General features: G+C 52.4%; 2 protein-coding genes across 3 annotated transcripts in view; both read right to left on the reverse strand.

Annotated features, from left to right (window-relative positions):
* Positions 1-7,138: 7,138 nt before the first annotated feature.
* On the reverse strand, positions 7,139-12,105 carry RHO (rhodopsin). Its single transcript, XM_079795383.1, is given in 6 exon segments — positions 7,139-7,318; positions 8,149-8,388; positions 8,495-8,660; positions 9,847-10,015; positions 11,636-11,696; positions 11,698-12,105. Coding segments are annotated over 6 exon segments (1,053 nt in total). The 5' UTR covers positions 12,004-12,105; the 3' UTR covers positions 7,139-7,207.
* The window catches only part of IFT122 (intraflagellar transport 122), an 82,287-nt gene continuing 75,917 nt past the window's right edge, over positions 9,820-16,189 (reverse strand). The window contains exon 31 of one of the 2 annotated variants that reach the window (XR_013814873.1): positions 9,820-10,015. The gene's annotated coding sequence lies outside the window, so the exon portion shown is untranslated. Of the gene's footprint in view, positions 10,016-13,590; positions 13,607-16,189 lie in introns of those variants that run through there. The other variant, XR_013814874.1, reaches the window with a different exon arrangement.

Here is a 16,189-nt window from a genome sequence, read left to right on the forward strand (position 1 = left end):
GTCAAGCTGTGGCCACTGTTATTTTTAAAATTTGTTTTATTTTTTTGAGAGAGTGTAAGGGAGGAGGAGAAAAAGAGAGAAATATCGATGTGAGAGAGACACAGCAATTGGTTGCCTCCTGCACACATCCAGAAGGGGCAAGGACCAAAGTATAGAACTGAACCCAAGACCCTTCAGTCCATGGGCCGATGCTCTAACCACTGAGCAACCAGTGAGGGCCTTTATTTTTTTTAAGAAAGAAATCTTTCCCCAGCTGGTGTTGCTCAGTGGTTGGTCACCCACCCATGAACCAAGAGGTCACCAGTTCGATTCCCAGTCAGGGCACATGTCTGGGTTATGGGCTCTATCCCCTGCAGGGGGCAGGGGTGCAGGAGGCAGCCAATTGATATTTCACTCTCATCGATGTTTCTATCTCTCTACCCCTCTCCCTTCCTCTCTCTAAAATCAATAAAGACATTTTTTAAAAATAGAAGGAAATCTTTATGGAATTAAAGAGCAATTTTAAAATAAAATTGCTTTCTAATCAACTTGTAATTTTAAAATAAAATTGCTTAGCAAAAGTCTATAAAAATTAACAATGGCCATTGGGAAAGTGGACAAAAATATAAAAAAATATAAATAGGCAATTCACAAAATGGTTTATAAACACAGGAAAATACCCTCAACCTCCTTGGCATTCTGGAAAATTCAAATTGAAACAATGATATTATTTTCCCATAAAAATGACAAAAATTGAAGACAAAGTGTTGGCAAAGAGGCAGGGAGCTGGATGCAGAGGCTCTCGCTGCCCCTGCCAGGGGTGTAAATTGGGGTGCAGCCAACTTTGAAAAGGTTTTCCCTTAAGCCCAGCAACTCCCCTTCTCCTAGAAGTGCATTAGTTAGGGGAAAAAAGTAAAATAGAACTAACTTCCAAGTGAATCACTTGGGGCCTGGCTAAATTACTCCCTTACTGTAGAATACTCTGCAGCCACTTAAAGTGATGAGCTGGGTTACAACAAAGATGAGGTTGTATTTCTCACCCAGTAGAATAACAAATATTTAAATGGCTATCAACGCTGAGTGCCCAGGACACGAAGAAAGGCGTAACCATTAGGAGGGTAAGTCGGAGCCACTTTAGAAAGCAATTTAGTAGCATTTAACATAACTAAGGATGGACTCCTGCCACATCCCACCGTGTCACTCTAGGTATAAATCAAAGAAATGCTTATGTTCTACAAAGGGTGCTTACTGCAATCTTAGCAAAACTTCAAAGCAGCCTCAATGCCCACCAGGAGGACGGTGGAACAGTACAGAGCAGTGAAAATGAAAGCGCCAGAATATATCTGAGGAATATACTCTTCACTTCTAAGAAGACAGAACTGTGTGTGTGTGTGTGTGTGTGTGTGTGTGTGTGTGTGTGTTAAAGGTACAAAAGGTTTGAAAGAATTTATACCAAGGTAATAGCAGGGATTACCTCTGAGGAGGGCATAGGATTTGGATGGGATGGGTTTAAAAGAGATTTAAAATTTTATCTATATATATATAGTCTATTTTTGGAATTTTCCCAGGGGACTCTCCATTGCCAGGAGGCAGCAGTGGTCATCAAAGTGCCCTATAGTGAAATCAGATGTCACTCCCCTGTCTAGCACTCCTCATGGCTCCCCACTGCCCGGGTTGAACGTTTGACCTCTTCAGTCTGGCTTTTGGAGCCTTCTTGCCCCACAGACCTGCCACACAGTTGCTCTTGGAATGGGCTAGGTGCTGAGATCTGGGTTTTGCTCTGTGTTTCCTCCGTGTGTCTGTGTTAGATTGATGTAGAAGTGACCCCAATTTTTCACCCCTGCCCATATAATTTGCAATGTAACTTTGCAGGTCCTCCCGTACTCCTTAAATCTGTGCTAGCCTTTGTGACTTTCTTTGACCAATAGAATGTGGTGGAAGTGATGTTATGCTAATCCCATTGGCATATGAACAAGCCCTGGCCAGCTTGATGGATGCAGAGAAGCTCATACACCTATCACCCAGCCAACTAATCAACCCTCCAATTAATCACACATACTTGAATCTGCCTAGTGGAGATTAACTAAGCTTGGTCTGGGCAAGCAGAACTGCCCAGCTGACCCACAGAGTTGCAAGCAGCAATACATGGTGTGTTGTTTTAAGCCATGTGGCTTAGGAGCTGTTTGTCATGCAGCATAAGCTAACTGATACAATCTGCCTAGAAGAATCTTCCTTACCCCGACCTACCTTCTCTGGACTGATTTCTACTCATCCTTTTGGCCTCGGTGTAGATGCCACTTCCTCAGAAAAGCCCTCCCCGACGCCCTAGGAGGTTATGGGCCCCTCCTCTGGTTGCCCAGCAGTCCCTGAACTTGCTGTCTGGGAGCCTCCAGCATCCTGAGTTACAACTCTGCCTTACCTGTCTCCTGCACTAGCCCTTGAGCTTGGTGGGGGTGGGGGGTATTGAAGGGGAGGGAACAGGGCTGTGTCTGTCTTGTTCCTGGTGGTATCCTTGGTACCCAGCACAGCGCCTGGCACACAGTAGGTGCTCAGCACCCATTGTTGTAGAAGCCCCGGTGTCAGAGCCCAGTTTGGCTCCGTGCAGGAAGGCTGAAAACCAGGTGTGGGAACCATGCTAGAACATTAGATACGAGTATGAGGCAAAGAGGCATATGGAAGCTGGCGCAAACGGGGGCAGCAGTTTTGATCACATTGTGGGGAATTTCCAAGAATTGAGAAATAGAAAAAGACTCAGCAATACAAACATTCCCACAAGCTTAATCCGAAACCCTGCTCCCGGTCTGTGCCAGGATAGAGGTTTGCATTTGGAGGGAAGAAGTTCTAAAATGTGCTGCGTGATCTAAAAATTCTCCTAGAGGATTGCCTTTTACAGGAAATGATCACTGTGAGGATCAGCCTGCGGAGAGGAGCGGCGGCATGGTGTACTGATGTGACTCCTTTACTGAGGCTTGTACGGAGTTTAAGTTTTGCCGAAAATATTTTTAGCATCTTGGAGCATTGAACAGGGTCCACCTGCACGAGCGCTTCTGATGGTTCTGAAGGTTACAGCTCTCAACTTTCTGAAGTAGTGACAGGGTGTCTGTTTTGTGTAACTCTAGATTCTGTAGCGTCAGGATATCTGTGACTTTAGGTCAATAAATGCACAGAGGGCAGCGTAGAAATAAAAGTAGCTGCCAAGTTCAATATCTATGTTAATATTTTATAGCCACTACTTTATTTACACATGAAGAAGCAGAAGTTCAGAGAGGACCTGTGCCAGATCTCCCCGAGTCCAGGCCCTGAGCTGCAACCCGGAAGCTCTGTGTCCGGTAAGAAACCAGCTGTGGCTCCAAAGTAACAGTGGCTCAGACAAGAAGCCATGAGACCGTTTCTCACAAAGCTCCCGGAGAATACATTGTGCGGGGCTGGAGGGCCGCCTGGGAGACCTTGTCTCGAGGCTCTGCTGGTCTCTGCCCACAGATTCTGCCTCCTGATCCGAGAGAGCTGCTGCCACTCTGGTCATCATGACCACACTCCTGCCTTCAGACAGGAAAGGAAGGAAGGGAGTGGGGGATGCCTCAGCTCTCTGAAATGTAAGACCCAGGGATTACAAACATCACTTCCGATTATGCTCCATTGGCCAGACCTGATGTCATGCCACTGCAGGTGCAAGGGAGGCTGGGAGATGCAGCCTGGTGCTGGGTGGCAAGGTGCCAGCTAGAACTTGGGTGATATTACTAAGAGAAAGGAAGGGAATGAATATTGAAGCCGTTAGCTCTTGCTTCCCTTTTGCTGAGTCCCCTCCATTATTTTAATCTCTTCGATGCCTATCTCGACCACCGCAGGGGCTGCTCCTTTGAACTTGGTTTACGTCTCTGGGAAGGGAACTCACATTTATTGAATGTCTAGTATGCACGGCATCTTTTATATCAATAATCTCATTCGTCCCTTTAGACAAATCTACCAACTGGGACAATTCTCCCCTTTAAAGCTGAGGGGTCTGAGGCCTAGTGAGGTTCAGAAACTTGGTCCAAAGTCACACTGCTGGAAAGGACACTTACCATCTCCCTGGGGGAACCTTGGGGTGTCAGGAATGCACATCTCTACTGGGGACAGGGGGACCGGCTGCCATTAGGCCCTGCTGCCTTGGGGGCTGGGGTGGGGTTCACACAATCTCCTCCCGGAGGCAGGATCAGGGATGAGAGGGCTCTGTGGCCCTGAGGCTGGCCAGGTCACAGCCCAGGGACTTGGTCCCTCGGATCCATCTCTGGAGCCCCTGGCACGTCCTGGCCTAGGATCCGCCTCCTTAGATTGGGTTGAGTGGAGACGTGATTGTATACAACAGGCTTTCATAAACCTGTGGGCTGCAAGGAGCCTAGAGATGAGGTGGATAATACCCTCCTCTCAGGCTAAGTCAGCAGCTCTTTGCCTTCCTATGCAAGTGCCCCATATATAGCTGTCAAATCAGTTGTAAATTAAAGAAATAAAGAGGCTTTCCTCTCTACCAGGAAAAACCACAGAATGTTCTGGTTTTAGAGTAATTTTTTCCTCTGGATGTGAGGCTGAGACAAACATACCACTCTTCAGAATAAGTGAAGTGGGGTGGGGGAGTAAGGGGACAGGGCAGCCTGCAAGACAGGGCAGCTGAAATGCCACTGTCCCTCCCACTGCCATGCCTGGCCCAACACAGCACCTGACATGGAGAGTAACCTGCAGGTCCAACCGTGGGAACCTTCTTTCTTGTGTCCCAGTGTGGGAAGGGGCCTGATCTAGCCAAATGTCAGTGACGCCGAGTCCATCCTCTTTGGGCCTCTGTCTCTCTGCCCACCCTGCCTCCCACCCTCTTCCTTCTGGTACCAGACCCCCAGGTTTCCTCTGGGCACCTTTCTGTCCCCTCTCTCAGACCATCTGGTTTATGTGGGGTTAATATTGGGCTGCAGGGGCGATCAGGTGACCTAGGCTTGGCCAATGAGGACCTTACCTGGGAAATTTGCTGGAACTGGTGGGAAAGAGAAGCCCACTTTCTGCAGGGCTTGCTGGGCCTGAAACAACTGGCTGCCATTTCTGCCCACCTCTTGGAACAGTCAGCCTATGCATGAAGCCAACGCAGAGAAAAGTGCAGCCAGAAGAGACACAGGAGCCCGATAACATAATCTGAGCCACTGTCTGCAGCCGTTCCTAAAGCCCCGGGCTTTTCCTGTATGGCAACCAATAATTTCTCCCTTTACTTTCAGCCCTAACGGGAATTTCTGGTCACTTGCAGCCAAAAGAATCCTGACTGACATCACCCAAGGAGACAGAGTAAAGAGGGACAAGGACAGAGGTCCCAACTGTTACCTGCCCCAGCCCCACCGTGGCACTAAGACTCTCTCCATCTCAGGCTCCTGCCACCCTGTCCCTCCTTGGAGGATGAGGGTAGCTCTTGGGAGCTATATCTCCATCCTGTTTCCCTTGCAGATGGAGTGCCCAGCAAAGTGAACTCTGAGCTGAGTCCCCAATAATGTCAATAGTCTCCCACAGTGCAGACTGGCCACTGTAGTCTATTATCTCATCTAATCCCCTCAAGGTCTGTTTTAACATTCTCTTTTGCAGACAAAAAAGCTCGGAGAGGTGACAAAACTTGCTTGCAGTTTCACAGGTCACCTGGGTCTCTGTGACTCCCAAGTTGGGACTTTTCCCATTCGTGGGCTGGCTCCCTCCATCCTCTCCCAGCCCCCACACCCCTAGGAGGCTCTGCTGATTGCCCAATCCAGGTATCCCGGGTCAGGGACCAGGTGGATGCTGCCCAGTTTCAATCCATTCTGCAGAAAAAAACCACCACCATTAACACCAAGTACAGGAGCTGAGCTTTTAATGCCCCAATTTGCCTTAGTCTCCAGGCAGGGTTGGGGAGAGATAGAGCTTCCAGCTTTGGTTATGCGAAGAAGGAGGGGTCAGTTCCTGAGGCAGCTCAATTCTGATGCCCCAGCTTCACAGCAAGGACTCTCCAGAATGGAGAATGGACTGGAGCTGCCAAAAATGGGCTCATCAGGAAGGGAGTTGGAATCTGGGACCTGTGAACGTCCCCAGGGAAGGTGGGCCCAAACAAATTTCCCACTCTTTGTTTCTAAGCTCTTCAAGACAAGGGTGATATTGGAGACTCAGCTCTTTATTAAATGTGGGCAGGTGAGCATGGCTTCTAGAAGCTCCATCCTGGCCCAGATATGCCGTGGCCCGAGGGCTGGGTAGGAGAGCACGTGGTTGCCAGAGCTGAGAGAAAGGCCTGTCTCTTCACAGGCTGCACTGGGATGGGGAGGCACTGGGGCTGGTGCTCCAGGCCAGCGGTTAGACTCCGGACCTTGGTCCCAGACTCCAGTCCGATGTTGTTTCGTCAGGTCTGATGACTGCATTCTGCATTCACTCAACTGTCCCTACCTCCAGCCCAACCCCCAAATGTGGTCTGGCCTTGACGCCTGGCTAATTTTTAAAAAAAAACCTGCTGAGGCGGGATACTCGGGGTCTGTCCAATCTCAAAATGGTCACTATGAAGAGGAAATGATAATAGCAATTAATTAATTACATTAATTGATGTTATTCATAACGTTAACTACAATCTGTACAGCTCTTTACAAAGTGCTTTAATACACACACACACACATACACACACACACACACACACACACACACACACACGCACACACACATCTCATTTGATCTTCACAGCAGCCATGAATGGCAGGACCAGGGACTCGGGATTCCCATTTTACAGGGAAAGAAGGTGAGGCCCAGGGAGGAAAACAACTGCTCGAGGTCGTCAGCCATGGAACTGCTGCTGCTGAGGTGGTTTTCAGAGGATAGATATACTCTCCCTGCCCGTCCATCTCTGCATTCATCCCCCCATTCATTCCTTCCTCCCTCCATCTAGCGTTTATTTAGCACCTACTGTGTGCCCCAGTCTGTGCTAGATACTTATCCCTAAGCTGGGACACGTTTCCAGACAGCAAGAGTTCTTCTGTTCCTGAGAGATGAGTTGTGGGGAGGAGGGGTAAGATCCCACTGGCCCCTGGGAACTCAGGACTCCAGATCAAGCCGTCCTCGTGATGAGTGGAGAGCCTCGTTAAATTTTTTTTAACTCATGGAGCCTGTGAGACCTGGTCTGACAGGCACAGGTCCTGGTGGGGCAGCTGTGGCTGGGGGTGGGTGGGGGGCGGGAGACTCCTACAGTCGGCAGCAGAGTCCTTGGCAGGGCTTAGGCTGGTGCCACCTGGCTGTTCTCCGTCTTGGAGGCAGTGGTGGATGCTTCGTCATCACCCAGTGGGCTCTTGCCACAGCAGAGGGTGGTGAGCATGCAGTTCCGGAACTGGAAGGCAAGGGGCATGAGTCAGAGTCAGGGTCCATCCACTCAAAGTGTGTGTAGCAAGCTGGCATGGTTGGCAAGATTTGCCTATAAACCCTTCCCGCTCTGCCCCTCACAGCCCTCACTCCCGGGTCAGATCTGGCTCTCTGGAGGGGATTTACTAAACATATGTGACCCCACCCAGGGATGCCAGGGACTAAAGGCAATGGGTCTTTGTCACTAATGACATTCCGTGATGCCCTCTGTGTGCCAAGGGCTATCTGTAAATTATCTCATTTAACTCAAGAGTTTGGAATTTTGCCCCTTCTATGGATAAAATGCCCGAAGCCCAGAGAATGGAAGTGACACAGTGCCCAAGGTCACACAGCTAGAAAACAGCAGAGCTGGGATTTGGATCCAATATGCCTGACTCGAGAGCATGTTTTCCCCACTGGATCATGGATTCTGCAGAGAAACCACTGGTCTATGTTAAAGGACCACTTTATCCTTCTATCCCTCAGAATAAGACTTTTTAGCTCTTTTTTTTCTCCTTGATGGTACCATCCCATTCTCAGGCTTGGGATTTTGAGCACTTTACTTTTAAAGCGGGCCTTCACAACCATCTGACGTGAGCCAGCCCCAGAATCACCCGGAGGACTTGTTCGAAATGCAGGTCTGGGTGGGGCCCAGGAAACTGCATTTCTCCTAGATGCCTCTGATGCCCTGAGAGAGACCAACGCCCAGTCCAGTTTTGCAGATGGGAAGACTGAGACCCAGTCAAGGATGTGGCTTGTCTTCCACAGGCAGTGCCTGCGGCTTGGGGACCCGGACCCTCCTGCCCCGCCACCTGGCACCTGCTTGTTCATCATGATATAGATGACCGGGTTGTAGATGGAGGATGACTTGGCAAAGAATGCCGGGATGGTCATGAAGATAGGGCCAAAGTTAGAGCCCTGGTGGGTAAAGATGTAGAATGCCACGCTGGCATAGGGCAGCCAACAGATCAGGAACGCAACGACCATGATGATGACCATGCGCGTGACTTCCTTCTCGGCCTTCTGGGTGGTGGCTGACTCCTGCTGCTGGGCAGCGGCCTGCAGGGACACAGGGCCTGGTGTGCAGACTGCAGCAACTCTGGGCCAGGGGCCGGGCTCCACCCTCTCAGTGCGTGTGTCCCCGGCACCCAGCACAGGACCGTACCTCCTTCACTGTGAAGACCAGCTGCCCGTAGCAGAAGAAGATGACAACCATGGGGATGGTGAAGTGGACCACGAACATGTAGATGACGAAGGACTCGTTGTTGACCTCCGGTTTGAGCGTGTAGTAGTCAATCCCACATGAGCACTGCATGCCCTCTGGGATGTACCTGATGGCCGGTGGAGAACGGGACAGGAGGGGGCATAATGGAGACCCACATATGAGGAACTTGGGAACAGGTGCCAGCTGACCGGAGTGACCTGCCGTGGCTGGCCTTGCTCTGGGCCTCACTTTCCCTCTCTGTAAAATGGAGATAATAAAATGTCTGCTTGGCTGTGTCTATGAGAATCAAATCAATTGAGAGAAGGGACTCAAATGCGCCGTGTGAAAACAGTGTTGTTTCACTGTTTGTTTGGTGGCTGTGTTATTGGAACACGACCCAGTCTCCTGCCCGTCTCTCCCCTGGCTTGTGCATACCACTGGCCTGTGCAGGGTTTCTCCCAGACCCGCCGCACCGTAGCGGCTGGAGCCAGGCCTCGGGCTATGCAAAAGAGGAGAGAGAGAATGAGAGGCCTCTGGGGCATGTGGTTAGAAATTTTTTCAATGATTCTAGAGGACGGTGATATTGCACCGACCTCAGAAAACATGGTGTGTCTGTTGGCTGTGCTCACGAGGATGTAACTGGACCAGAGTGGACCAGACAGAGAAAGAGGCTGGAGCGGGGGTGGGCTTGAATTCAGCAATGGGCAGAAAATGACCTCAGATTAGGGGTCATGATTGGACTGGGAGCCCTGCAGGGAGCTTTTATAGAGACTGAGGAGGAAAGGGAAGAGAGGGGATTTCCTGGAAGCAGGGGAACATGAAGCCTCTGGACACGCCAAGTCACCAGTCAAGTTTCCCAGACTGCCTCCCCTTTTCCACATCTCTCATCTCAGCCCCATTTGGAGACAATGACCTGCAGACTGCACAGGACCCGGGTCCCAGGGGCTACAGTGTCACCACCTGCACTAGGAAGGCTCAGCCTCCCCAGGTGCTGAGGCCCAAGGTCAAAGGAAGCTGCCCACAGGGCACTGGACCAAAGAGGATTGGAATGTGGCCCTGGCTTATTTGAGGATTAGGGGCACAGCCAAGGTGAAGGGTTGGACTTTTTGGGTTCTCCTTAAGATGGGGACTCAGGAGGTGGGACCAGCCCCATAGCAACATTAGGGTCTGATCCTTTTTCCCTCTGCCCTAAACCCCAGTCCCAGAAAAGTTACCAGCTCAGTGCCTGGAACCAGACAGCCCCAGGGTTGAGTGTGTCTGGGGGACCCTAAGGAGACCCCTGGAGACCCGGCCCTCCTGCCCAGTGCCATTACCTGGACCAGCCGGCTAGTGGGGGTGCAGCGCAGGCCAGTGCCATGACCCACGTGAAGGCGAGGCCCATGATGGCGTGGTTCTCCCCAAAGCGGAAGTTGCTCATGGGCTTGCATACCACCACGTACCGCTCGATGGCCAGGACCACCAAGGACCACAGGGCAACTTCACCTGCAAGGCAGTCAGCTGTCGGTCAGCATGCTGGACTCCACTATCGAAGGAGGAAGCTAGGAAGGCAACCTGGGGTAGGCCTAGGGTGAGGCCTCGGGGTGGAGCGGGGTCAGACATGGAGAACTGGGAGGGGTGCAGGGCAGAGGGACTGGTATGCCGGGCGAGTGGAGTAACTCTTAGTTTAGTTCAGTTAGAGCTCTGGGCTCATGAGGGACACGGAACTCAGATTAGGGAGCAGGGGTGGACTGGAAGCCCTGCAGGGAGTTTTCACAGGAGAATGTGTCCTTCATGGGGCAACAGGCCGAGTCCCTGTTGAGAGGCGTCGCAGAGGCAGGGGAACCTTCCTCCTTCCAGAGCAGGGGCCCCTCCCCTCTAGGAAAACAAAATAACCTGGGCGTGTGCGACCCTCTCTCAGGAGCCAGGAAGATGAATGATGTTTGGCTCAGAGGACTAAGGAGGAAATAATGATGGAGTTCAGACATCATGCTGCACACCACCACAGAAATTCAGGAAGGAGGGTCATAGAATTTATCAACCAAACTGGGCCATTTCTGAGAGTGAAAGGGAACACTATTGTTGTAAACTGGGACTGACCCTGCAGAGAAGTGTCTGCCTGCCTTGCCCCTGCCTTCTGGCCTGAGACCGAACGATCTGTGGTCACTGAAGTTGACACCCAGTGATAGCCAGAGATTCGGGGGAATAGGGCTGAGGCAGCAACCTGGACACAACAGGGCGAGAGAAGACAGGCAGCAGAGCATCCTTGTGGTTGGTGTTATGTCCCAGGGGCAGGAGCAGGGCCGGGGACGTTCCTGGATCTGAGCCAGGAGACCTAGGGTCTCTGGTCACTGCCCTGCACATCCTTAAATGTCTTCCCCTCTCCATGCCTCAGTTTTCTCATCTGCTAAATGGGATCTATTGTCTCTGCAGCACTCCTGTCAGTTTTCCAATCAAACAAACATTTAAAAGCATCTTCCAAAGCTACAGACCACACAGGTCTCATGCCTCCTCTGGGAGGGTTTTTCGGAAGCAGATGAGCTCAACACAAAAAGCATTCGTGCGTGGCAGAGAGGCTGGAGGTGGTTTGGGGAGGGACTCAGCCCATGGCTCAGCGCAGGTCAAGTCCAATGGCCGGAGGACTGAGAATCTGCGTCCCACCCTGAGCTGGGAGCCCTGAGCACAGGGACCTATCTTGTCCAGCTCTCTCCCCAATGCCTGACATGGGTCTGACCCAGGGCGTCTCTTCTGAGGGGAACTGAACGTGCTTGCGGGGCCCACAGAAGTGGGCTTGGAGCACAGCTTTGCCCCTGCTGCAAAGAGACTGCTGCCGAGACGTGACCCCTGCAAGGCCCTTGACTTCTCACACAGTTTCCTCACTGTAAAGCAAGACAATGGCACCACTCCAAGTGAGATTAAACAGTGCTCAATGCTTGCCTTTCCCATTCAGCAGCCTAGCTCATCATCACCAAAGTGTTGGTTGATTAAGCGAGAACTTTAGATGATGCCAATGATTGCAGAGGGCAGAAGGCCTCTTAACCCCCATCTCTAAGCCTGGAACTGTCCCCAGACACCTCCATACCCCTGGCTCCTGTACCCCCTGCCCATCCGCACCACAACTCATACCGCCCAGCGTGGCAAAGAAGCCCTCCAAATTGCATCCCGTGGCCCCGAAGACAAAGTATCCAATGCAAAAAAATAGAGGTGTAGATGGTGGTGGTGAAGCCTCCAAAGACCATGAAGAGGTTGGCCACGGCCAGATTGAGCAGGATGTAGTTGAGAGGCGTGCGCAGCTTCTTGTGCTGGACGGTGACATAGAGCGTGAGGAAGTTGATGGGGAATCCGAGCACGATCAGCAGAAACATGTAGGCAGCCAGCATGGAGAACTGCCAGGGCTCGGCCAGGTAGTACTGCGGGTACTCGAAGGGGCTGCGCACCACGCCCGTCTTGTTGGAGAAGGGCACATAGAAGTTGGGGCCCTCTGTGCCGTTCATGGCGAAGGTCCCTGTGGCTGCCCCGTGGGCAGCTCTGACCCAAGAATGCTGCTGGGGCCTGAGCTTGGCCACACAGGGCTCTGGCTGGACAACTCCAGGTCCTGACCCCCCCAGGCCCTTATAAAGTGACCTCCCCTCCCTAAGCTCCTGGCTGAATCAGCACCTGGGAGATTGAGGGCGTTATTAATCATATTAATCCCGGAGTAGGTGCTCACTAACTATTTGTGGAAGGGCAACGGGGGCCTAATTGGCTTCCCAAGAGGGGCCAAGGTGACTCCAGGTGGAAGCCTGGGGTTGGGGAGGGGAGGTGCTGGGGACCCTGGGGAAGCACAGGATGCCTGTCCCCACTCTTCTGCCCCAGGAATCTCTGCCCATCTCAGCCTGACGGCCTTGGCCTGACATTGGGACCTCAGACTCCCAGCCCATTCCTCTCTGGCTTGGTGTGAGCTGACCTGGTCTTCCACCGCCTGGGCCGTGAGCTCCCAGTGGGCAGAGGCTCTGGTTACTCTCCCAGTCTCTCAGCCCCTCACTCAGCCCCTCACTCCTTCCCCGCCCAATCACCTCCTGGCCCATCCAGGTGCTGGACACACACTAGCCCATCTTGCCAGATTTTGAGCTTCATGAGGGCAGAGGTCACATCCTGCCAAATGTGCAGCCTGGCATAGCCCAGGAGCTCAATTGAATGGGAATTCACTCACTCACTTGTTTATTTGTGTGCAGGTCACTGGGAAAATACAGATTGAGAAAGAAGGAGCTTACAGGCTGAGGAGGACTGATATGGGAAGAACAGACCCCAGCCCAGAGAGGGGAGGTGCCTGCTTGGCAGAGGCGTCCAGGGAGGTGATATCACGTTTGGGTCTTTGAGGGAGGGGAGCACTTTGCCAAGTTGCCAAGTTGGGAAGATAGCACACACTGAAGACAAAGGCTAGGCAGAGGCCTGAGGCACATCTGGGCTGTGGCTGCACGTGGGCTGGGGCCAGTTCTGATACCAAGCTGAGGAACCTGGCTTTATCTGGAGGGCAGTGGGCAGTGGCTTGGGCAGATCTCAGGGACACAAAGGTGACACGAATGCCCCCATAGAGGGATCAGAGGGAGTCGAGATGGAGAAGGGAAGGGGTTGAAGCAGGGAGGGACAAAGGCTCTCAGGGATGCTGAAGCAAGGCCTTGCATCCAGGAGGCAGACCGTGTACCAAGCCTGTGCTGGGCACCAGATCATTGCCGTGAGCGAGGCAGGTGCAGTCCTGGCCTCCTGGGGACTCCAGTGTGAAGGGGAGGCAGACCCTGGAAACAGGACTGGTTGGATACCGTGGCACACGGGCATGTCCGGGGAGTCTGGTCAGCCTGGGCTAGGACAGTGGGCTTCGGATACCATGGAACCCCACAAGGGTGGGTCCCGAATAGCAGGATGAGTTTTGGGGCCAAATGGAGGCCTGATATTGACAGGCTCCCCTCACCTGTGACAGGAATGAGATGACACCTCCTAGGAATAAAGGGGGTAGCTGGGAGTGCCTGGCATGCAGGGTGCTTGTCCAGCCACAAATGTGCATCGACCAAGTGGCTTGGTTCTGGGAGACACAGTAGACAAGGAGGACCAAGCCGCTGCCTGCAGGAAGCATTTCATTACAAACAAGTAATGAAGCAAAATATATAGGAAAAGTTCAGATCATGATCCACTCCAAGACACTGTTATCTAGAGCAGCCCAGGGAAAGTCTTGGAGAAGGTGAAGTTTGAGCTGAGAACTCAGTGATGGAAGGAGCCAACCCTGCCAAGATCTGGGGGCTGGGGATGTTTAGGCAGAGGAAACAGCAAGTGCAAAGGCCCTGTGGCTGGAAATTGAAGGCCAGCGGGGAAGTGTCCCTGTCTCTGAGACTTCTATCCCTGAGCTTTCTGACATCCAGTCTCTCTTCCTACCTGGGCTTCCTAGACCTGACTGCTAAAAAAAAGTGCCCCCCTTCCCTCAAGCCCACCTGGGGCTCCAGACCCCTGCCTATCCAGGCAGTGTCAGGGCCTGCACACGAAGGGCTGATGAAATGTGTGTTGGTGGAATGAACAGAGGGTGGCATGGCAGGGTGGGTGGGGTGTGACCTCTTGTAGTTTAAGGCGCTTGGCCCAGTGATTAGGCCCAACGCTAATGAGGTCAAGGTGGAGGGTTTGATTCTGACACAGCCTGGCCCCTGGTAGGAGGAGCCCTGGATTCCCTGAGTCAACACCAGCCCCCATACAGCCCCACCCTGGCGGGGCTGAGCCCGCGACCTCAGCACCTTCCTGTCCCTTCCTATGCTTATGACAGCCTGGAAGCTTCTAATTCATATTCTGTTCATGTGCTTTTGGTCCATCTCCCAGGCTGTCATGTGGGCGGGGTCTCTCCTCACCACAGGGACCTCAGAGCCCAGACTGGTGCCCAGCATGTGGCAGGAGCACTATCATTTTCCTGGAACTAGAAAGAGCTGGGGTTCCTGTCTGTGTTGTTCACTGATGTGTCCCCAGGGTCTGGCACAGAGTAGGTGCTCAACAACCATTTGTGAAAAGAGTGAATGTATCTACGGTAGTTACCTCAGGAAGTACTTGCCCTCTCTAAGTCTCAGGTTCCTCCTCTGTAAGGGTTTAACAATCCCACCCTCACAGGGCAAGGTGAAGGGGAATTAAAGGCCATCGCTGAGGTGATGGTGCTCTGTATTCCATAAGGCATGGCAAAGAATTTAAAAAAAAAACAAAAACACAAAAAATGCTCTTCGTTCAGAACCACGGGCTCAGGGGGTGAGCTGAAAGGTCATTAGAAGTCACTTACCCTGACCCAGCAGTGAGTTGCCCAGGTCATGTGACAAAGCAGTGACAACCCCAGCTATAACCTGCCTGGCACAGACAGCTCACAGGAAAGATCTGCCAGTCCTTTACACCATGGTATAAATTACCAAAAAAAGGTTGTACTGAGTAGTGAAAAGGGGGCAGCAGTGGTGGCCCTGAGGGCAGGGGATGTCACTAGCTCTGTGTCACCAGGGGAGCCTGGGAAGTTCACTTCCTCCCCTCAGTTTGCTGAATTCCATAGGCATGGAAACCTCAGGGATCCACACCTGACTACAGGGTAAGCCTGAGCTGCTTTTTCCCCACCAGGGCCTGCCTCATGGCCCTTCGGACCTCACAACTTAGGCTTCATGATCCTCCCTCGTTGGGCACGGCCCCTTTATACCGACCCTTTCATCCAGACTGAGGCTCTGCAGCCACACAGCCAGGGTGCAGCCCCATCTCCTTCCTTCCCTGTGCCTATTTCCTACTCTGGTGCCTGCCAGTAATCAGTGAGTGTTGGAAAAAGTGTGATTCTCTTCTGAATCTCACTCAGGTCTCAGCTCATAGCTCACATCCTTGGAGAGCCCCCACACCCCAAGTCTACAAACCAGGTCCCATCCCACCCCACCCCCATTTGTTTTCTATTCACTACTTATCACTATCAGCAACAGTCCTAATTGTCTTCTCACTGACTCTCTCTAGAACACAGGGTGGCTGCATTCTGAGATTACAGTCCAGAGTACATGCTCAATAAAAATATTTGTTGAATAAATGAACAACTACCCCTGGCCCCTGTGGGGAGGCCTCAATCCCCTCTGAACACTGAGGAAATAGGCTCAGAGAGTTGAGGTTCCTCAGCAGAGCTGGAATTGAACCTGGGCCATCTAGCCCAGCGGTCGCCAACCGGTGGTCCGCGGGCCACTGGTGGTCCGTGAGGTCCGAAAGGTTGGCGACAGCTGATCTAACCCCTCAGCCAGAGCTCTTTCGTCTCTGTGCCAGGCAGTCGGAGAGGGTCACAGAGCACACCAGTGGCCGAGCCTGAGTGTGGTGACTTTCTGAGCCACTGCCCCTTTGGTCTCTCTCAGCCAGGCTGAGAACAAGCTGTGAGGAGCTGTAAGTGGTGGGAACGGGGGCCTGGGGTTGGCTGTCTCAGAAGACAGACGCAGCACCTCAAGGCTTCCCAGCCCAGCCCCTCTGGGAGCCCAGGAGCAGGGCTTCACTGGGGCATGGATTAGGGTTTAGCTGGAGGGGCACAAATAGCTCCTGAGCCCCTGCATCGAGGTGCTGCTTGATCAGCAGCAGCTTCCTCCTCCTTCCTGCTTCCCCTCACTGGCTTAGTCCCACCTGACTGTGTCACCAGGCTGGGTGAGGCCTTAGACTGAGCTGAGAATGTCAAGGGGG

This window comes from Cnephaeus nilssonii, assembly GCF_951640355.1.
Source record: "Cnephaeus nilssonii genome assembly, chromosome: 17".
NCBI classification, from domain to species: Eukaryota; Metazoa; Chordata; class Mammalia; order Chiroptera; family Vespertilionidae; genus Cnephaeus; species Cnephaeus nilssonii.